Source organism: Barbus barbus, assembly GCF_936440315.1.
Source record: "Barbus barbus genome assembly, chromosome: 10".
Taxonomy (NCBI): domain Eukaryota; kingdom Metazoa; phylum Chordata; class Actinopteri; order Cypriniformes; family Cyprinidae; genus Barbus; species Barbus barbus.
The window spans coordinates 8,815,565-8,838,215 of record NC_136738.1 but is presented as its reverse complement, the minus strand read 5'-3'; the positions used below and the strand labels follow the sequence as shown (position 1 = coordinate 8,838,215).

Genomic DNA, 22,651 nt, shown 5'->3' with positions numbered 1-22,651 from the left:
ATTTGACATCCTTACATAGTGCATATTTTCAACATTTTTAAAACTTTAAGCTGCCTTTTATTTCATTAATATTATTATCAGCAAGTACAGTTTTTGTAAAAAAATGTATTTACAAAGGTGTACTTTCTATAAAATTAAGGGCACTTCATTTTTTACAAAGGATTGCTTATTATGGTTTGACATGTCACATGATATTTACACTAATTGCCATATAGTACATAACATTTCAGAAGACTGAATATACAGTAGCCTCAAGACACATTTAAGCTCTGAAGGCAAAATTTGACATGTCTGAATGTTGTTGCATGGAAATCTGTAATAATATATTCCTCATGTCAGTCTGTGAGACATATATGGATTGCCTTCCTGTAGCTCAAACAGCAGAGTATGGTGCTACCAACACCATGGGTTCAAGTCCCTGGGAAAGCAAAAACCAATTGAAAAATATGTTTAGCTATATGTAAGCTTCTGTCAAGTTCAAGTTCAAATGTATTTTATTTGTTTTATGATACAAATCATTGCAAAGCAGCTCTACAGGAAATTAAGTTTCCACAATATATTTATATATTGCAGAAGCTTAATATATTTAACATATGGCAAAATTTGGTAATTCTGTATGTTGTCTGAGTTTTGGCATCCTCTGAGGTCCTCTGAGGGGTTGACATAATCTTTTCTCGGGTGTTCGGTCATCTCAGATCATTTAAGGGTTGGATCCAGACTGAAGCTTCTGTAACTCCTAGTTACAGAAACAGAGAAACAAATAGAGACATAATTAGCGTAGCTGCTGTTCCATCTAAGCAAAAATGATTTGTTCAACCCAAGCTAAAGAATAATAATAATGTACATTTCAGATATAACTGCAGTACAAGATTATAAGATGCATTATGTGAATGCTTGGCTAAAGAGATGTGTCTTTAATCTAGATTTAAACAGAGAGAGTGTATCTGAACACCGAACGTTATCAGGAAGGCTATTCCAGAGTTTGGGAGCCAAATGTGAAAAAGCTCTACCTCCTTTTGTGGACTTTGCTATCCTAGGTACTACCAAAAGTCCAGAGTTTTGCGACCTTAGGGAGCGGGTTGGATTGTAGCGTGGTGGAAGACAAGTTAGGCACGCAGGAGCTAAACCATTTAGGGCCTTATAGGCAAGTAATAATATTTTGTAAATAATACGGAACTGAATAGGTAGCCAGTGCAGAGACTGTCAAATGTGTAAATGTAAAGCCAAACTCAGATGATCAACACAAAAGGAGAATTTTGAAGACTGTGTGTTTGAAGATTGGTTGTTTTTTTTCTATGCAAGAACAATGAATGTGGACTGTAGCTTTCAAGCTTTAAAAAGCACCGAAAGTATCTGTTCATATGACTTGTGCTCTGTAATCCAAATCTTTTCTCTGATCACTGATAACCTTCCACTCTAGTGAGTTGTTAACCATTGTTAACGGATAATTCAGGAAGGGATTCGAACTCGAGGCTTGGATTACTCCAGCTGATGACTGAATCATTCAGACTGGCTTTGTGAATGATCTTATGCAGTTCATAGAAAAAAATCTGACTCATGGAAGAAAGTTAATCATGTGGGTTTGAACAACCTGAAGGTGAGTAAACGATGACAGAAATGTAATTTTTGGGTGAACTAACCCCATATGCACACTCACTCTCTGACTGCTGTGTTCAGTGTTGTGTTATTTATCGATAGACATAAAGACAGATTAGGTTGGGTTTGTGTGATTCATGGGATGCATCAGTCAGAGATAATGACTTGTCCTCTCTCAGAGAGACGACCACTCCCCAGAGACCCAGACACTCACATCTGAGCCACAGAAAGGCCACATTAACTGTCCCAGGTGTCCTGGTTAATGGCTCAGGCCGCCTCTGTGTCATTAGTCACTGAGCTTCATTTATTGGCACCTCCTGTTACTAAAACTTTCAGCTTTGAGAGTAATAAAATCAGCTTATTCTGTCATGTTCTGTCTATATAATGATATTCTTCAGCTCATAGCTGCTGAAGAATATCTTCAGTTCTGTATTAGGTTTGATGGATCAAAACAGATGTTAATTAAATGTATTGACATATTGAATACGGTCTTTTGGGATGTGCAAAACCTCTGCATGTGGTGAGGTCTTAAACCCATTATGAACAAGCAAGACAAACTGGACTTTCTACCCTTTCGCCAAACACTAAATGGGCACTAATCTCTCTCGTGTGTCTATAATTATCAGATGCTTTTGTCCAAAGCAACATAAAGTATACTAGTGCTGTCCTCCAGAGAAATCCAAGGTTAAGTGCCTTGCCCAATGGCACTATCTCTCCATCTGTCCATCTGTCCATCTGTCTGTCAGTTATAGATGTTAATGGAAATGTCGAGTAACTGTGTGATATCATCCTTTTTTCCACAACATTTTTTTTGAAGAAAAAAGTATTTAAGAAAGGAAACAAACAAACAAACAGTAATATTTCTTAGATGGAAACATGACAATTTAATCCTCTCCAAAAAAAAAAGAAGAAATTGTGAAATGTTTTATCCTTTGTGAAAAAGTGTGCTTAATAGTGTTGAATGTGTACTTTAGCGTACTTCATATCTTAAAGATACATAAAAAATACTTGCAAATAATATAAAATGAAACAAAAACACTTTAAGTATACTTTAGTGGCCTTTATTTAATTAAAAATAAAATAAACACATTCTTAACACATTTTGATAGTGCACTTTGTAATGCTGCTAACAAAATTGGACTTTAAAGTACATTTTAAAGCAAATTTTGTCTTTAATATTACATTTAAATTTTAAACTATATATATATATATTTAAATATATATATACTCACCGTATTGTGATGCCGTGTCCTGGCGCGATGACACAAAAACAATAAAACCCATTATAAACAAGGGATTTGTTGCATTCAGTGGGGATGTAATTACTGATTATAATGACCTATACTGTCTTTTTATGCATCGCGTCGCATAAACATTACCATGTCAGCATTTGTGATCGAAGAAATGACAAACAACAAGCACTACTCTACACTGCTCAGAACTGGCGTTTGAATAGTCAGTAGCAGAAACGTACTTACAGGCTGTGAGTCACAAGTGACTGTCTTTGCAAAGTTGGAATTGCCCAACTTTATAGAAACAGCCTTTGTGCAAGCCAGCATTGTTGGCTGCTCTTCCAGGATCAGGAAATAGTCCTCCGTAAAATGCTCTTCATACACTCAAATATTTGGGTTGAACTGTTCTGGAACAGTGTTGTAAATACAACTTAACCACTGATTTCTAGTTGTGTCCTCTTTTGGAAGCCCAAACAAAGTACTTGCGCTTTCACAACTAAACACAGCATCTCCAGGACATGGCGCTGGCGGCAGCAGCAATACTACAGCAAGAATAATAGTTCCGCCTTCTTTCATTGCATATACATTTGGACGGTGTTTTGCAAATCTCCCCACACCGTGACGTAGACATGTGGGGATGTGTTTAAATGAGCCGTTTTAAGGGGGCATGGCAGAGTCTTAACTTTTATAAAGAATATCTCTTTGGTTTTGAGACTTTATCTATGCACAAACAGCTTGTAACACTCCAAAGAGAAAGGAAAACTTGAAATAGCATCATATGACCCCTTTAAGGCATGAATGCTAAAGGTATAAAAATGCATTGCATCTAGTGTGGAAGACTACTGGTCTATAGAGCTGGTACCTGTGATAGCATTTGATGTGTACTGTACATCAAGAGCTCTGTGTCAGTAATGTTTGCATGTGTGTGACCTGTGTGTGCCGTCTGATCTTTGATTCAGAAATATTGATTTAATCCAGCATAATCCCCTCTGATCTCCTGATTAAAGAGATTACAGACGACTCTCCAAACTCTTTCTCTAAAACTGCTTTTCTTATTTGTGCTCAGATGAGTTCATCGTTCTGGGCTGCAACTCTAAAGCTAAACTAGATTTTAGGCGACTATGGCAAGAAATTTCATGGGAGGTTTAGGCACTAAAGAGAAAAACCTTGTGAGGACTCAGTTGGGGGATGAGGTTTATGGTGGTTTTCATATGTGTATTATGTGTACCCTTACTCAAAACTCATGCTGTTAGTGATGTCTCTTATAGCTTTTACATCGCTGAGCAAATGTGTGTGTTTGTGTGTGTGTGTGTGTGTTTGTGCGTGTCTGTGTCTATTATTCATATATGACCAGCTCTTCTACCCATAAGAAATGTTGTTCACAACCCATTTACGTCCACATTCTGATGTATTTCCAAGTGAAATGGTGTTTTCAACCAAAAATGTAGGACAGGACTTTATTTTATCCACCAGGACATGATTGGATCATGAGAAATGTCTCTATATAGCAAGTGATTAGCAGAAAAGAGTTGAAAAAAGTGACATGTGATGCCAGATATAAAGAAGAGTTTTAATGAAAAACTGAGAAAACAAACTTGTTTTTCTTTGCAATAAGTGATGCAGTTTGTACGAAAAGACCAGGAACACGTACTGAGTAATTAGGGTCAAATGTATGTTTCATGTTGACATTATTTTATTATTTTAAGTAATTTATTCATTTCTTTTCGTTTTTCTTTTCATTGTCTTTTTGCCACCTCTTGTATGTGACTGGAGTGTTTGTGTCTTTCAGAATTATCGTCAGTGTATGGCTGGTCTGCTGGTCCCTCCCTATGGTGTTATGGAGAGCGGCCCAAATACTGACAGTAAGTACAAACACTTGTCCTTGTTCACCCAACAGTGATAATTCTGGGTTACACTTTATTTTAAGGTGTCCTTGTTACAGTGTAATTATACATTTAAGTACTGAGTAATATTAATTAACTACATGTACTCACTATATGGTTAGGGTTAGGATTAGGGTTTGGCCTAGGGTTACTTGCATGTAATTATGCGTAATTAATTGTTGTTGTAATAGTAAATACATGTAAAATGTGTAACAAGGACACCTTAAAATAAAGTTGTTACCTAATTCTATTGTAATTTACTGTAATTACATTTTTTAATAATTTAGTTTTGTTCCACAAATGTATGACTTTCATTCTTTAAAACAAAAGATAAGTTTTCCGAACTCCTTTCTTTTTTTTTCTCCATATAACTAAAGCATATTGTGATGAGGGTCTGTAAAAAAAATCAAGCAAAAATCACATTATACAGTAAGTAGTACAATGTACTGTATATGCTTTGATAAATGTCCTCTGAAACCATACAACTGCTTTTTGTGAGAAAAATACCAAAACATACACCAAATGTTTGGTGTTGGTAAGATTTTATCATGTTTCATGTCTCTTAATCTCAACAAAGCTGCGATTATTATCCAAAACACAGGGAAAAAAAGTCATATTTTAAAATATTATTGCGATTTAAATAACTGTTTTCTATGTGAATATATTTTAAAATGTAATTTATTCCTGTGATGGAAAGCTGAACTTTCAGCATCATTACACCAGTCTTCAGTGTCACATGATCCTTCAGAAATCATTCTTTGATGAATGGAAAGTTCAGAAAAACACATTGTGTCTTTACTGTCATATTAATCAATTTAATGCAAGTTTTGCTTAATAAAACTATCAGTTCATTTAAAAAAAAAAAAAAAACTTACTGACCCCTTACTGAAGTTTTGAAAACTTATTGAAGTTTTGAACGAAGGTGTACTGTATATCTTTCATTCCCCTCTGCTGTACCTCTTATTCTTCATTTGTGCTTCTGCATAATCAAGCATGGCACATTGCCATCTTGATAAGAAGAGATTTTTTTTTTTTTTTTTTGCTGTTATAAAATAATTTAAAGTAAACTAGCATGTTTTAAAGTTTTAAAATGTATATGAAGAGGGATGTGCTGTTGTCCAGGGCTGGAGTTATTGTTCCTGAAGGAGAAAGCTTTTGTGGTGTGTGTAATGATTGCCACTGTTCCTCGCAGCCCCTCAGGACCCATTACTGAAGATTACAAACATCCTGCAGCCACATGATGACTTTACACGCTATATTTAATCTTCTTACTTAACCATCACTTCTGCTGATCTGCTGATCTTGACTAAATGATGCTGCTCAATATTAGATCTTAATAATATGATCTTTTATATTCATCATATAAGTCTTTTATTTTGTTGATTTTGTTTACAAGGAATGCCTGACAAAGAGAATCTGAACAACAGTTCACCCGGATCATCATCCAAACACTTAAATAAGGTTTGTTTTAAGTCTTTGAAATCTTTCATCTCTTCAGTCAGGCCACATGTTCACGCTTCTGTCCAAAATCGTGACCATCTGAGGTCCGTCTGTCATCATCATTTACTCACCCTCATTCTAAAAGTATATGATTTTCATTCTTCAGTGGGACACAAACGTTTAGCAAAGTGTCTTGAGTGCTGTCGAGCTCCAGAAAGCACAATAAAAGGACAAAAAACATCTTAAAAATATATGTAACACTTAAGATTAGGAAACACTTTTCACTATTAACTAGTTGCTTATTAGCATGAAAGACATTGTACATCTATCCCTCACAGCCTTGGTTTCATTCCTGTCGAAAATGAGCTACACTGCTATATTACATTATCGCTGTGTGGCTGTGCATGCTCAATTTGATCTGCATATAAACTCTTTTTGACTACATAAGATGTCCTGTTTGCCCATATTTTGAGGTGGTTTGTGAATAATCTAAAAATCTAAAAGGTTCTTGTTTGGCATCCATGAAGAACCTTTAGCATCCATAGAACCTTTCCTTTCCACAAATGCTTCTTTATAGTGGAAAGCTAGTTCTTCACAAGAAGTTCACTGAAAATTACTTTTGTAACCAAAAGTGTTCCTTCTTGGCATTGCTGCAAAAAACAACAAAAAATCTTTGTTTTTCTTTGTTTTTAAGAGCATAATGTGAAATCTGATCCAAACTCTTTTCATGCCTGACGCCAGGAGGCAAAAATTAATAAACAACAACTGCAGCTTCTCTTTTGTAAATAAACAATGTCCAAATTTGTGCACAGAAAATGAATTTCTTGTAGTCGGACCATGAGAAGTTCCTTGAGGTCCATCTTGACTCACCTAATGAACAGAGAGAATTTGATTCTTGTTATTTCTCCTGTTTGCGTCAGTGATATAACTACATCCTTCCTTCCCACCATCTCCTCGACAGAACAAGAATACATTTGTTTGAAATGTAAAACGAACTGGGCAGCTCTGGCATCCTCTCTTTCTCATTTCTGTGTATGTCCGTGTGGACTTCCTGTTCCTCTGACCTCTCGATCTGTTCCTCATTTCCAATCCACTGCTCCGACAGCCAGCGTGTCTGTCATTTTTTTTTTTTTTTTCATTCTCTAAAGATGCATACAAACCGGCAGACGATCAATACCGGCCATGGCAGAGTCTCTGTGATTTGCATAATGGTGTTGTTTTATTGTTTGTTGCTTTGGTTAACAGAAGGAGGAATCCGTCTCACAGGATGTACAGAATCGTTATGTAATGAAGGAAGTGTGTAAATCATGCTGTAAGATGCTGAAGGGCTCAGCTGACACGCTTAAAGTGGTTTGAACTTGGATGAGTTCACTGTTAATGCAGCTCACAGTCTGTTCTGTGTGAGTTAAGCTCTGCATTAGACTAGCTTGGCTGGATTGCAGACAGAGTCTGTTTGTTTGGAACAAAAACAATTTTGAGATATTTTGGCTTTTAAGTTGCAGTTAATGGTCTTTTTGAACTGGGAAGAAGTTCTGAGTTCTAAATGCATGTTTTCATTATATATATATATATATATATGGTATATATGCCTATATGGTAGAGTGGGGGAAAACGCCCCCATAAGGACTGTGTAATTTTTTTTCTGTGCAACAAAATTTAAATGTGTTCAGAAAAGTTATCATAGTTTTAGTGACAATGACGTCAATTATAAACAAAGTATGAAAAATGTCAGTTTTCATGTTATTAGATTCTTAACAAAAATTTAATTTGTACCAAAGGGGCGTTTTACCTCACCTATGGGGCAAAACGCCCCCATGGGTGGGGTAAAATGCCCCCCAGTCTGACAAAGCAATTTTCTTTAAACATTTACAGCAAAATCCGAGAAAAGGCAGTTTTAGCTTAACACTAAAAAGCCTAATCAATAATTATGAATTACAAAATTATAATAGCCTATTTGAAATATATTGTTAGCTGATGCTAACTGGCTAGCTAACTAGCTACCTGATGCTAACTTGAGGTAATTTTTAAATATAAAATCCAAGTATTTTTATTCAACCAACTAGTTAGAATACAATACTAGATAGAAAAACAAATGATTTGATGTTCAGAACAAAATAACTACAATAATATCCCAATGCCCCCTGGGGTTGTTTTACCCCACTGACTTTGTTTGAGAAAAAATAGTCATTCTGAAAATATAATTATATTTTTATTAAATAACACACACTCCCTATATACAGGCCCTACTATTCTCATATCATACAGGCCTATAACTGTGATGTTCTACAAAACAACAAGCTTTAAAATTGCTGAACTTCTTTTTTTACTGTTAAAAATTTGATCATTTACTGTGAAATCTATTTTCTCTCATGTACATCACCAGTGGAAGCTTCATGGTGAAAACTTCTACATCACTTTTGTCAATGTAGTCCATAGTTACAATAAACATTTTTCTTGATTTTATCTTGTGGTTATTTTGGGAAAAACAGTAGGGGGGTAAATAATAATTACTGTAGAGTTTGATTATGGGTCATGTGTTGTTGTAGATGTACAGTCTGGGTGAGGATGGTCATGAATTATTTAAACAGTTTGGTTAAAAATGCAGCAGATTGGCCCTGGCCCAGCGTCAGGAGGGAGAGCAGTGCCCCAAACGTGCCTTCTGCTCGAAGCGCTGAGAAACACTGCAGTATGACACCATGACATGAATTATTATGTAAAATGAGAAGAGAATAGCTGGACATCAGCAGAATTCTACACAAGCTGCTTGTGATGACATTTGTTCTGATATTAAAGCACATGACTTAATGCTGATGGGTTTGTTATAAAAAGATGGCACTATCAAAGAATTGGGTACAACCAAATTTACTCACCAAATTTAGTTGGGCGTGTAAATATAGTTTAAACATTGATGCATGCGGTTTCATTATCTTATAGCATTGAACATGAAAGAAACACACTAATTAAATATTTTAATGAAAATATAGATATAAAGGTTCAAGAAAATGAATGAATGAACATACACACATACAAACTAGGTAGTATGGTTGTAAAGAATATAGAGAAAAGGGTAAAAATGGAGTTTGTTTCTCCAGAAAATGTGCAAATGTTGCTTTCTGAGTATCACAAATTTTTATTTAATGTTTTTATTTTATTTTATTTAATTATACATTTGAAAATTATCTATATGCTTATTCTCTTCAACATAGAGTGAGCACATGGCCATTAGTATCATTGTTAGGAAATATCCTGCACCAGCTGTCATTCAAAGCTAGATTTATGTGACTCCAGATATTGTAAATCCTTTTTGGAAAAGTCATGCCTCAGCAAATGAGATGTTATGATATTGCTCACTCTGCATTTCCCCATATATATGGAGTTAGTGTGGCTGAATATTTCACAGAAAGCAGTAATTTATTATTAAAGATTTTTACAGTTTACTCTGTCGGCCAGAAACAATATACACTTAAACTGTCTGCCAATATTTCACTGTGTTGTGTAAAAGGTTAACAAAAGACTAAAGAACAAACGGTCCTGCATCCATCTCATCCCCATCCTTATGTTTTCCAGAAATCATTCATTCAAAGTCCCACCAAACTTCACCCCAAATCCATTACTCAGGTATTCCAACCATCCTGTTATCAGTCTGACAGCTGTCAACCACAGTGTTGAGCTGTTTGACATATACATTATATGTTATGTATAGAGTGGTTTATGTCTGTCTTTCCCTGTTTGTCTCTCAGGTGCCGTCAGAAAAGATCCTGCGGGCAGGTAAAGTGTTACGAAACACAATCCTGTCCCGAGCACCTCACATTATCAGAGACAGGAAGTACCACCTTACAACATACAGGTAAGTGTAGTCTTAGGGTTTTATTATTAGGGGCCAAGCACTGAAGGTGCGTAGGCACCTATTATATCCGTTGGCGTTCTTATTCTTCTTCCGTTTCTTCTTCCGCTATTGCGTCTATGGAAGCCCATAGAATCGTTTGCGGGAAAGTTGTAAAATTTGGCACACTGATAGATGATACTGTCAATAGTAACCACACCAGATTTGGAGTCTCTAACTCAAACTCTCTAGCGCCACCACTTGTCCAAAATTTACATTTTGTTATACTAATAACTTTTGAACCGTAAGCCACAAAATGAAAATTTTGTTTTCCTCTGAATCCTTGGCTCAAGCCAAGTTGAATGAAGTAAATTAAAAAATCAGAAGGTTTAGTTTTTTTGCTATCTTCAAATGTTCGTCATGCTGGCAAAAAGTTATGGAATTCAAGTCGATTCGTTCAAGTGTTCTCGAAATCCACACTAACGAATTCGCCGAAAAGCACACAAAAATGGATCTGAGGCTATATCTCCGCAAGGGTTTGACGGATGGAGATGAAACTCGGTGTGTGTTATAACAAGCATAACCCGAGGCAACCTGCAGTGTTTCGGCGCTGTGCCACCTAGTGGTCAGGAGATATGAAAAAATGCATATTTTTGCATATAACTTGTGACTGGTTTGGCCAAAAATCATAAAAATGGTCTCTTTAGATTCGGTGCATCATGCTGAGTCCAACCATATCCAATTTTGGGCATCAGCCATGTTGAATTTTGTATTAAAATGCAATATTTTACGAACGCATTAACGTATCGTTACGAAACTTGGTATGGGTCATCAGCACGATGTCCTGAAGGACCCTGAGAAGTTTAGAAACAGCGCCACCTAGTGTTAAAAGCAAATATTCAAATGATTATAACTTTGGGTGGGGTTGACTTATTTTAACAAGAGTCACCTTTTTAGACTCCAGAATCCTTGCCGAGTCCAGCGATACCAAACTTGCCAGATTTTGCCTTATGGTTTGTGCTATGTTGCATTTTTAGCGCTTAAAAAACATTTGCCAATATCTTAGAAACCTAATGCCCAATTGCCAAAATTTTGATAGTAAGTGGCACAAAAATACAAACAAAGTCAACAGTCAATCATTTTTCATCTACTTACACACAAATATGTACCAAATATGTACCAAATTTGACACGTGAAAAATTTGGTGGGATTGTGCCTCTTGGTGGCACTATAATTGAACAAAACATGAAATTGCCACTGACTGTAATGGGGTATTATGATTAAAAATGCTATATTTTGCGAATGCATTGGTGTACAATTACGAAACTTAATATGTAAAAGTTTTGAAACAGTGCTACCTTGTGGTCAAAAGTTATAATGAAATGTCAAATAAATATTTATATCTTTCTGTGAATTTTGCCTATTGTAATGAGACTGGTATTAATAGATTCCTTGGGTCATGCTGAGAACAGTGATACCAACTTTGCCACAGTCAGCCAATCTTCCAGTCTGCCATATTTATTTTCTTTAAAAACCTGCTTTTTCTAACTCCTCCTAGACCGTTGGTCCGATTTTCACCAAAATCGAATCATATATTAAACCATGCTGACAAAAAGTTATGGATTTTGTGTTGATAGACTAAACAATTTTAACATACCACAACAACGAATTTGAGACATGATGCCAAAATGACACTTGAGGCCGTATCTCTGCAATGCTTTGGCATATTGACACCAAACTTTGTGTGTGCCATTGTCACCTCACACAGAACACACCACATCGATTTGATAACAGTGCCACCTGTTGGTCAAAAGTTAAAAGTCATTCAATCATATTGCTGGTGTCAGACTTTGTTTCCCTGTGTCTTGTGTTTCCACAAGCTCCCTGTGTTTCCACGCCCATATTTTGTCTTCCCATCCCGGTCCTCGTTTCATGTCTTCATCAGTTAATTAGTCCCCAGCCCTGTGTTGTTAATTATCTAGTTTAGTCTGCCCTTTTTAGCCCTGCGTTTCCCTGTGTCTGTGTCCGGTCTTATCGTCATTCCATGTTCATCTGTGTCTCCAGTGATCCCTGAGTTTGGTAAATAAAGTTCTGAGTTTATTACAGAAGTTCCTCGCCTCCTCGTTTCCCTTCTTCAGAGTGCGTGTCGTGACAGAAGACCGGGCCAAGACAAAGTAAGCGGCGTCCCACGTTCCCGTTTTTATTTTCGTTTTAAGAGTTTTTTAGTTGTTCCTGTTTTTGCCTGCGGCATGGACGCCGCCTCCCGCTTCGCCGCCCTAGCCCATCAGGATCGCCCCTTTTATGTGTATGCAGAGGAGTTCTGCAATATCGCCGCGGCAACGGCGCTTAACAAGCTGTTCTGGCTCGGGGCCAACTACCACCGTCCCATGGACCTCCCAGACACCACCGGACTAAGTTGGAAAGAAGGGATCTACCGGTGTCTGGAAAGCGTCCGGGCCCGAGCCAGAACCAGCCCATCGTCGTCCGCGGCTCTTCCAAGCCCGCTACCGTTTGCGGCTCTCCCGAGCCCGCTGCTGTCCGTGGCCAAAGCAAAACAGCCGCCGTCAGAGGCCAACGCAATCAGCCACCCGCGGCTCTTCCGAGCCCGCCGTCCGAGGGGAAATTCGCACCACCGTTCGCGGCTCTCCCATGCCAGCTGCCGTTCGCGGCAAATGCAGGACAGCCGTCCATGGCCAATGCAACACAATTGTGTTTACCGTCAGCGGCAAACGCAAGTCTGCCACCCACGACTCTCTCAAGCCCGCTGCCGTTCGCGGCCAACTCAAGTGTGCTGCAAGCCCGCCATCAGAGGATAGGGCAAGCCCGTCTTCTAAGAATATGGCAAGCCCGACGTCTGAGCATATGGCAATCCCACCAGAGAATCGCACGTGCCCTCCAGTGCCTGCTCCTCGCACGTTTCCCTGTCTGTGTCCGGTCTTATAGTCATTCCATGTTCATCTTTGTCTCCAGTTATCCCTGAGTTTGGTAAATAAAGATCTGAGTTTATTACAGAAGTTCCTCGCCTCCTCGTTTCCCTTCTCCGGAGTGTGTGTCGTGACAACTGGTAGTTTTAAATGATTTTTTTCAGGCATTTGGACTGCAATAATCTTAATGGCTTAAATGACTCATTTCTGCAGTTGATCTGATTCTTAGCTTCTACCATATGAAATATATATGATCTACGCATGCGCTGATTTGTGACTGCGTGTTTTGAGTTTGAGCTCCATCAAATTGATTCTTTATCGTCTATTTTCTATCTTAAAAACAATTTTATACACTATCATTTTCGTTTCTATAGCGTGTGAATATATCCCTATAGCATTCTAAACCAAAACCAATCAGAGCGCTTTGTTATCATTAGTTTTATTTTGATTTCTCGAGTCTGCTATTAGCTTACAGCCCGTCAGCATCGGCAGCATGGCTGCCGCTAATCTCGCTTACTCTGCTAATACTCTATTCACACACATTACCATTGTTTCACTGTTACTTGCTTAAATGGCGGATTTGTGACTTGGTGAAAGGTGACTTTAGCACCTCTTTTTACTTTGAGATCATTCTGAAGTTAAATCCAGATGTAAAATCATAACAAGATATAGTTTAATAGCTACAATACTGTTTTTTTAATCAAATCTTTGCATAGCCATGACAGGAAACACTTTAAAAGCATCTAACAATGCCTTGAAAAAAAAAACTTAATTTAAAAAAATAAAGCATATACATAAACCCAAATAGGAAATAAAACAGTTATCGAATAAGCAAGTGTCCTATTCTGTTGTCCTAAACTACTGAAACATTGGTGTCATATTTTAGATCAGTCAATGCTATTTTGGAACGTAATTAATCAAATCTGTGTGTGTGTGTCTGTGTGTGTGTGTGTGTGTGTGCATGTTTATGTGATTTATGAGGACACAAATTTGTATAATGACATGGGTATGACAGAGGTATTACAATATGAAGGTGGTTTATGAGGACACTGCCTATGTCCCCGTAATTCAAAAGGCTTAAAAAACATACTAAATGGTGTTTTTTTGAAAATCTAAAAAAGTCTCCTGTGAGGGTTAAGTTTAGGTGTAGGGCAATAGCACACACAGTTTGTTCAGTATAAAAACCATTACACCTATGGAGAGTCCCCATAAACCACAAAAACCAACCGTGTGTGTGTGTGTGAAAATATTCAGATGTAACCCCCTTTGTTAAAGTTAACATTTTCATAAGTAAGTGTAATTATTTACACATTTTCTCAATAAATGTAAATAGTTACTCTCCAACACTGTCTATAAGTCATTAAAGTCTGCTCTCTGTGTGGAGTGGTTCATTAGATTATCAGTATTCTGTGTGTGTGTGTTGTAGGCAGTGCTGTATGGGTACGGAGCTCGTTGATTGGCTGATGCAGCACACTTCCTGTGTTCACTCTCGTGTTCAGGCTGTAGGGATGTGGCAGGTGCTGCTGGAGGAGGGCATCCTAAACCACGGTGAGAGTGTCATCTCATACACTATCACTGTATGTGATAGCGAAAGAAATTAATACTTTTATTCGGCAAGTTACTTTAAACTGATCAAAAGTTTCAGATAAGATTTTTACAGTTACAAAACAGTTACGACAGTTACGAAAAAAAATATATTTTTCAGATAAATGTTTTGAATTTGAATTGTCTTTTTTCAAAGAATCACAGTTTCCACAAAAATATTATGTAGGACAACTGTTTTCAGCATTAATCATCAAAATAAATGTTTCTTGAGCAGTAAATCAGCATATTAGAATGATTTCTGAAGGATCATGTGACACTGAACGCTCACTCAGGAACTTGTTTAGTAAGATTTTACCAGAAAAGATTTTAGAATTTTTAGCATATGTTCATTTAAAAAATCTTATAATTTTAAATGCCATATTATTGTGTTTGCTTGGTTTTTATTTTGTGTTTATGTAACCCTTGTATTATTGTAGTTTTTGCCATTAAAGATGCAGACATGGCAATAAAAATAAATAGCTACTAACTCATGTGACACTGAAGACTGGAGTAGTGATGCTAAAAATTCAGCTTTGACATCACAGGTATAAATTGTAAAATATATTCAAATAGAAATCATAATAATATTTCACAATACTACTGTTTTCATATATTTTATTAAATAAATGCAGCTTTAGTTGAGCATAAGATACTTCAAAAACATAAAAAATCTTACCAACCCCAAACTAGTGTACATGTATACTGTATACTGTACCCATTACATGCATTTCAGTCATTGATTAAGGTAGTAAATCACAGCAATTTGCAACATTGACAGTTATTGAACTAAATTAAAACAATATTGAACTGAACTGAGCTGAATAATGACATTATTGCCTTCTGTAGAGCTGCTTTACAGCTGAAATGTAAGTATTTTTTATAGCTGATGAATTACAACAAACTTTTCCATTAACATTAACACTGTTATTTTCATGTTTATTGATGTAAATATGCTTTGAAATGCTATTGTATAAAGCACTATATAAATAAATGTGATTTGACAGCACAACATATGAGCACAGTTTGAGGGAGATCTTAATTAAGATCTATAATGCAGATGCTCATTATTCCTTACACTTTTAGAAAATATACAAAATCTGTCACTGGGGAGGTATCTTGCCTTTCAAAAGATACAGCTTTGTTCCTTATTTGCCCCTAAATGGTAAATATAAGTACCTTCAAAGGTACATATTAGTACATATTACTTTTGTATATTTTTCAGAGAGTGTAAAATGAGCCACACATGAGTTTTGTTTACACTACAGATGTGATGTGGTCACTTGTGTTTCTGTGTTGTATGGTTGGTCTCTATTACCGGTTTGTTCTGTGTTTGGCTGCAGTGGACCAGGAGCTGAGTTTCCAAGATAAGTATCTGTTTTATCGCTTCCTGGAGGATGAGACAGAGGACGCACCGCTCCCCACTGAGGAAGAGAAGAAAGAGAGCGATGAAGAACTACAAGACACCCTCCTGCTCCTCTCTCAGATCGGACCTGACGCCCATCTGCGAATGATCCTGAGTAAACAGTACGTTCTTCCTCAGAAGCAGCAGCACCTGTTAATATGAGTCATTACGTCCCCTAGAGGACTCTGGGTTATTAAGAGAAGTGCCTCAGAGTGATCTGATCTGTATCTGCTCCTGTTTGGCTGCTTTCCTATGAACTTTCCCACAATTCTGATAGTCTGAAAGTCTCTAAAGGCAGATTAGGCTTTTATATGCATGCTGCAACTGAAGGAGAGACCTTTTAAAGGTCCTGAGAGATGTAATATCTGCACCAGGACAAAACTTTTTAAAATGTCAGAACAAGTTTCAAAGTCATCACTGTCCTCCCTGCTCCTCTCTGCAGGCCTGGCCAGAGAACAGTAGATGACCTGGAGATCATTTATGAGGAGCTGCTGCATATTAAAGCCTTATCACATCTCTCCACCACTGTAAGTACACATTATATGAAGTTAGAGGAAATTAGTTTGGTATTACACACATTTCAGTAAACGAAAAATTGAGACCAACAAAATAAAAAAAATAATCTGTGTAATATAAAGGCAGAACTTTTGCAGAATGTTCAAGCTTCTGTTTCACTTGAAATTAAAAGTGAATGGGAGGTTATGCTGTTCATCTTCATAAAAACAAAAAAAAACCTTGCCACCCATACCCTTGTGGAAAAGAAGTGTGTTTAATTGTATTGCATGTGCACCTGTAGTGTACTTGAAATCCTGAGAATGTATTTAAAAAAACTGTACTTCCAGGTAATATATTAACCAAATAAAAGGCCGCTTAAGTGTACTTAAAGAAAGTACACTGTTACACTAGGTGTTCTTGTTACAGTGTAATTATACATTTAAGCACTGAGTAATATTAATTAACTACATGTACTTACTATATGGTTAGGATTAGGGTTACTTGCATGTAATTATGCATAATTTATTGTTATTATAATAGTAAGTACATGTAACACCTTAAAATTAAGTGTTACTCACTTTTATAATTTTGCTTCTTAAAAGTTCACTTTTTAATGATGTCAAATTTTAACTTGTTTTAATAGTACATGATGTTTTAATAATTTAAAGTACAATCTTGTCATGATTTAAAGAATACACTTATTTTGATGTGTTGACTAACATATAAAGCACAGGTAAAGAACTTGATTATAATTGTACATGATTATAATTCAACTGTAATTTGTTACTCAATACTACATTACAAGCTCATATATTTTTAAATGTACTAACTGCAACTTTATCTCTACAAATGTGTAATTACAAATATATTGAAATACATGACATAAATAGAAATCTCATTAACATATATTTTTGTTTACCATAAAGGCTTGTCAGTATATTCAGCAGTACTTTAACCATATTTCAAAGTGCATTTGAAATATGGTTAAATAAATGCTAATTGCATTTAATATTTTAAACTGTAATATATTTTCAGTTAATGACAATCGGCATGCAAACAAGTGTCCGAAAACATTACATTCACTTTGCATGTATATTCTTTTCAAGCATGTTATTTCCATAATAAGTACACTTCTCAAAGGTATAAATTGGGCTGAGCTATTGCATTAATGCATATGTGTGCATTGTTAAAAATATCTAGTATAGAGTCTATTGTCTTGTGTTTTCTCCTCAGGTGAAAAGGGAACTAGCTGGTGTTCTGATATTTGAGGCTCATGCCAAAGCAGGCACAGTGTGTAAGTGTTAAAATCATTACAACACAAACCTGCTCCACTAATAAAATCAAATCAAGCCATTCAGAACTAAACAGCTTTAAATGAGTGCTGAATTTCAGTCTGTGATTATTATTTGTCTAATATGTGTCTGTGTTCTGCACCAGATGAGTTTGATGTTCTTTATCGATCTCTTTTGTTCCTAGTGTTTAATCAAGGGGAGGAGGGCACGTCATGGTACATCATTCTGAAAGGCTCCGTTAACGTGGTGATCTATGGAAAGGTCAGACTAGTAATTCCCCACTAATGCTTCACATTTAACAGACTAATTAAGCGTTTAATGTGTGATAATGCAGACCAGCTAATCACTCTCAAGCCAATTATAGTGCATGAAGACTGTGCCAGGAAAGTGTGTGTGCAAATTGAATTACAGCTGGAAGATGTTTTCATAAGTGTTTGTGCTCTTTGCTGGATTGTCGGTGTCTGACAGAAATCATGTCTCGTTGCAGGGAGTAGTTTGCACGTTACATGAGGGAGATGACTTTGGGAAGCTGGCTCTGGTGAATGACGCACCTCGGGCAGCGTCTATCGTACTGAGAGAGGACAACTGCCACTTCCTGAGAGTGGATAAAGAAGACTTCAACAGAATCCTCAGGGTCAGGGCTCATTATTCACAACAAAACAAATGCCCTGCACTGAGAAATGTGCTTTGTCATACACTCTACACTGTAAAAAGTGTTAACCTGCAATTGTTACCCTGGAAAATTTTGATTTGTTGGTGCAATATTTAAGTTGATTCAGTGATGTTAAATAGTACTTTGGACTAAATAAAATAAAAAACAAAACAAAACAAAAAACAAAACAAAACAAAACAAAACAAAGCAAAGCAAAGCAAAACAAAACAAAACAAAACAAAACAAAACAAAACAAAACAAAACAAAACAAAACAAATAAAATAAAATAACATAAAATAAATTTTACTTTTATAAAACTTTTAAAAACTTTTTAAATCTTTTACTTTTATATTTTCAGTTTTTATTTTAATTTTGAATTAAAAATTTAACAATTTTGAAATGTGCTTTTGTCATTTTTATTCGTTTTTTGTTGGGGTTTTTATATTTTTATTTAGCTTTAGTTTATTTTATTTCAATTTTAGTTTTAGTTTAAGTAATTTCAGCACTTGAACTTCAACTTATTTTGTTTCAGTTAGTTGGCCCAATCAACATTTCTAATTGTTGCTTACATTTTTTAAGTTTTAAATTTTTCATCTATTTATATTTTATTTCAGCTTTCTTTAGCAGTTTTAGTTAACAATAACACCAAATAACAACTACCATTGTTATTTTAGTATCGGTTTTTGAATTATTTTATATTTTCTCTTTTCACATTTTATAGTTTTAGTCATTTTGTTGTGCTTTGTCATTGTAATTAGTTTTTTGTCTACATAGTTATTATTTAAAGTGCTTCAATTTAAACTAAATATAAATTATAAATGTTGCCTTAGCAACTAGCTGAAATGTTATCTTTTTATCTTTTATTTTATTTTTATTTTATATACAGTATATATATATATATATATATATATATATATATATATTTTTTTTTTTTTTATTTTTTTTTTATTTTTTTTTTTTATTTATTTCCTTTTTCCAAGTTACAAAATTATAGAAATTTAAATGGGTGCGTTGATAGTCAAGGAAAAGCAGAAAACAAGTGTGCAGCAGACATGTGAACTCCTCCAATACTGTTTAAAAGCATCCCCGAAGGGAATGTCCACAGACAGAAGAAAGAAGAAGCTCAAAAAAATTGTGTACTGGTGCTAGTGCACTATTTGCTAATGTGCTGTTGGCGTAATTACTATTTACTCATCATCTAATAGTTTTCTCTGGCTGCATTGGTGTTGTGTTAGTATTGTATAATGGTCCATCCATCAGCAGCACAGGAAAATCTCTTTGACAATAGAGAGCTGAGCTCAGGAAAGCTGTGTAAGCGGAAGCTCAGTCTGATAGTGAGGGTATGTGTGGCACTTAGTATGTCTTTGGAACACACACAAACAGGATGCTAACAATCTAAACAAATATAAGCAGGTTTAGAGAGATTTCACATTCTAGGCTCATTTATTGCATGGTTACAGCATGATGCAACTGGACAAAGCAATCTGTATTCACTATATTAGTTAGTATGTATGAAGACTGCAACTGATAGAAATGGTGAAGGACATAGTCTTTAAAATGCAGTCTTTAATATGGTATGGTTTCTGGGCTTTTTCCTTAATTGTCAGAGTAGATTTTTTTTTTTTTTACAGTCAGTTTCTGTATAATCCTTAAACAAACAAACTTAAATTTCAGAAAAAAGAAACAGTTGATAAAATACAGCTGCATACTGTATGTTGCTGCAGTGACAACTTGCCTCTGTCTTCTCTATGCAAAAATTAGTCATTAAATGCATTATGTCTTGTATTAATCGAAAGGTTTGAACAAATCTCGTGTACTTTTTAAAAGTAAAATTTAAGATTAATATGAGCAATTTAGGTGCTCAGACGAAATAAACTGGGAACCTGTCTCCCTCTACTGGTAACGATGCTGAATTACAACAAACATTACAGAAAAGACATTGTGGAAATCTTTAAGTGACAAACACCTCCATTTGATCATTCATAAATCAACTATATGATCTGAGCTCATCAGTGCTGTAATAGCGAGTTTATTGCTTATTGCTGCTAAACTACTGACGTCAGAAAGATTTGTTTCCTGTGTGTGAACACTAACCAGTCATTTAGATCTTAGTACAGATGTTAGTATATCACATATGAACACAGTTATGATCCAATCGATTTCTTTTTCTAAATCTATTCATTCTCTTTCAGGATGTGGAAGCAAACACGGTCCGTCTGAAGGAACATGAGGAGGATGTGTTAGTTTTGGAGAAAACTAACAACAGGGGCTCCAGTTCCTCTCCTCTCAAGTACATTTCTGTCATTTTTTAACATTAGGAATTTAGGAATACTATGGAGTAACTGTAAACTGCTGTATATATCAACAATCTCAAACTACACCTGTTCTTCAGGTATACTGTGATGTCTGGAACTCCGGAGAAGATTCTGGAACATCTTCTGGAGACAATGAAACTCGACTCCCAGTTCACAGAGTCAGGTACTTTGCAGTGCATTGAGTAAGAGAAATCTACACAAATAAACAGTAAAATGGGAAGTGGCTATATGCAACTTTATTTTCTATTTCACGTTTTGAACATTTTTTAGTTAATACAGAATTATCTGGAGTCCTGTTTGGCCTGAAATATGTGCAGAGCTGACCATCACAGTCATTAACATAAGGTTTCAATAAATAAACAATGCAGTATTTCCCATGCTAATGGAAAACCTGAAAATTTTATGGATTTTTAGAATTTTCCAGAATTCATATAATGAACATTTATCGCATTATGCTGATCCCTAAAATGTCATCATTCAAATCAAAAAATATATTGCAAATAAATGCTGTACTTTTGAACTCTGTTTTCATCAAAAAAAATGTTTTCAACATTGATCATATTCAGAAAAGTTTCTTGAGCAGCAAATTACAATATTAGAATGATTTCTGAAGGATCATGTGACACTGAAGACTGGAGTAATGATGCTGAAAATTCAGCTTTGCATCAAAGGAATAAAATGCATTTTAACATAAATTACAATATAAAATCATAATTTTTGAATTGTAATAGTATTTCAGAATTATATCACAAAATTATTAAACATTAAAGATTTTACCAATCCCATAATTTTGCACGGTAGTATAGAAATTGCCCTTGTGCATGTATTTTCAATGAATCAGTCAAACTGGTTAAAAAATGGTCTGAATGTTTCAAAAAAATCAAAAGTGGCAACTCTATACATATTACACAGTGCATGCATTAAACATAAATTACATGCATTTACAGAAGAAGCTGAGCACAGTAACCAGAATTAGCGTAAAATCACTTCACCATGATTCATGTTGCAAATTGTAACCACTTTTAACTAACTTTTCTTTTTCTCTGTCTCTGTAGATCCTGCTCTGGATGACTTTTTGCTTATGCACTGTGTTTTTGTCCCAAACACTCAGCTGTGTCCTCTGCTTATGGCTCAATATCCTTTACAGCTGTGCTGACTGATTGGTGAAACTGTATATAACTGAATCAACTGATATGACTGAAGTCTCTGTAGTTCATCAGCTCAGTAAAAATGGTCAATGTGCCATAGCTGTGTCTTTTATGAATATTGTTTTATTCAACAAATGAGAAGGTCACTAAACTCTCAGATTGTGTTTGGCTCTGAAGTCCTTAGCTTGTTCACCTATCATGCTCAGCCGTCTCAGGGCAGTGAACAGGAGCGGATGGATTACTCTCTCAATAACAAGCGCAGGGTGATTCGTCTGGTCTTACAGTGGGCCGCCATCAACACAGACCACCTGCAGGAGGAGGACAGCTCTTTCAACTTCCTCCAGGTCAGCAGCTCTGATCCGCTCAGCCGTGTTAGCTGATTAAAGTTAGCTAGTTCACAAAGCTGTCCGTTCATTTTATAGAGACTTTCTGGTGCTGCTGTGATTTAATGTGTGTGTTATTGTCAGTCTGAGCATGTTGTTTGTTGCAGGAGTTTTATGAGACAGTGTGTGAAGATTCCAGACTCATTCCAGCTCTGAAAGACCAGCTTCCCGAAATAGAGAAGATCATCAAGCAGAAGTAAGAGCACAGTCTTACAACCCTGTTTAGCCTGACATATGAAATCATAGTCAGAAACATCTCTTTTTAAAAAAAAATAGAACAATTTACTGAACCTTAAAATCTGGTTATCATATTTGATAAATCAGGATTTTGTTGCTTATAAAGTATTGTACAGTATTTGGTGCAGATGCTGATATTCACATAGCAATTAATCGCATCCAAAATAAAAGTTTTTGTTTACATAATATATGTGTGTGTGTGTGTGTGTGTATTTATTATGTATGTATATAGATATACAAACATG

General features: G+C 35.8%; 1 protein-coding gene across 1 annotated transcript in view; it reads left to right on the top strand.

Moving 5' to 3' along the window:
• Positions 1-22,651, top strand: part of LOC306875808 (rap guanine nucleotide exchange factor 4-like) — a 44,080-nt gene that overhangs the window by 8,236 nt on the left and 13,193 nt on the right. Inside the window, exons 2-16 of the mRNA XM_079426553.1 lie at positions 4,618-4,690; positions 6,108-6,172; positions 9,719-9,769; positions 9,892-9,998; positions 14,325-14,446; positions 15,823-16,006; positions 16,327-16,411; positions 17,613-17,673; positions 17,856-17,932; positions 18,159-18,305; positions 20,516-20,613; positions 20,716-20,801; positions 21,694-21,787; positions 21,971-22,130; positions 22,277-22,365. Coding sequence (XP_079282679.1) covers positions 4,633-4,690; positions 6,108-6,172; positions 9,719-9,769; positions 9,892-9,998; positions 14,325-14,446; positions 15,823-16,006; positions 16,327-16,411; positions 17,613-17,673; positions 17,856-17,932; positions 18,159-18,305; positions 20,516-20,613; positions 20,716-20,801; positions 21,694-21,787; positions 21,971-22,130; positions 22,277-22,365 — 1,484 coding nt within the window. The 5' untranslated portion in view covers positions 4,618-4,632. The remainder of the gene's footprint in view (positions 1-4,617; positions 4,691-6,107; positions 6,173-9,718; positions 9,770-9,891; positions 9,999-14,324; positions 14,447-15,822; positions 16,007-16,326; positions 16,412-17,612; positions 17,674-17,855; positions 17,933-18,158; positions 18,306-20,515; positions 20,614-20,715; positions 20,802-21,693; positions 21,788-21,970; positions 22,131-22,276; positions 22,366-22,651) is intronic.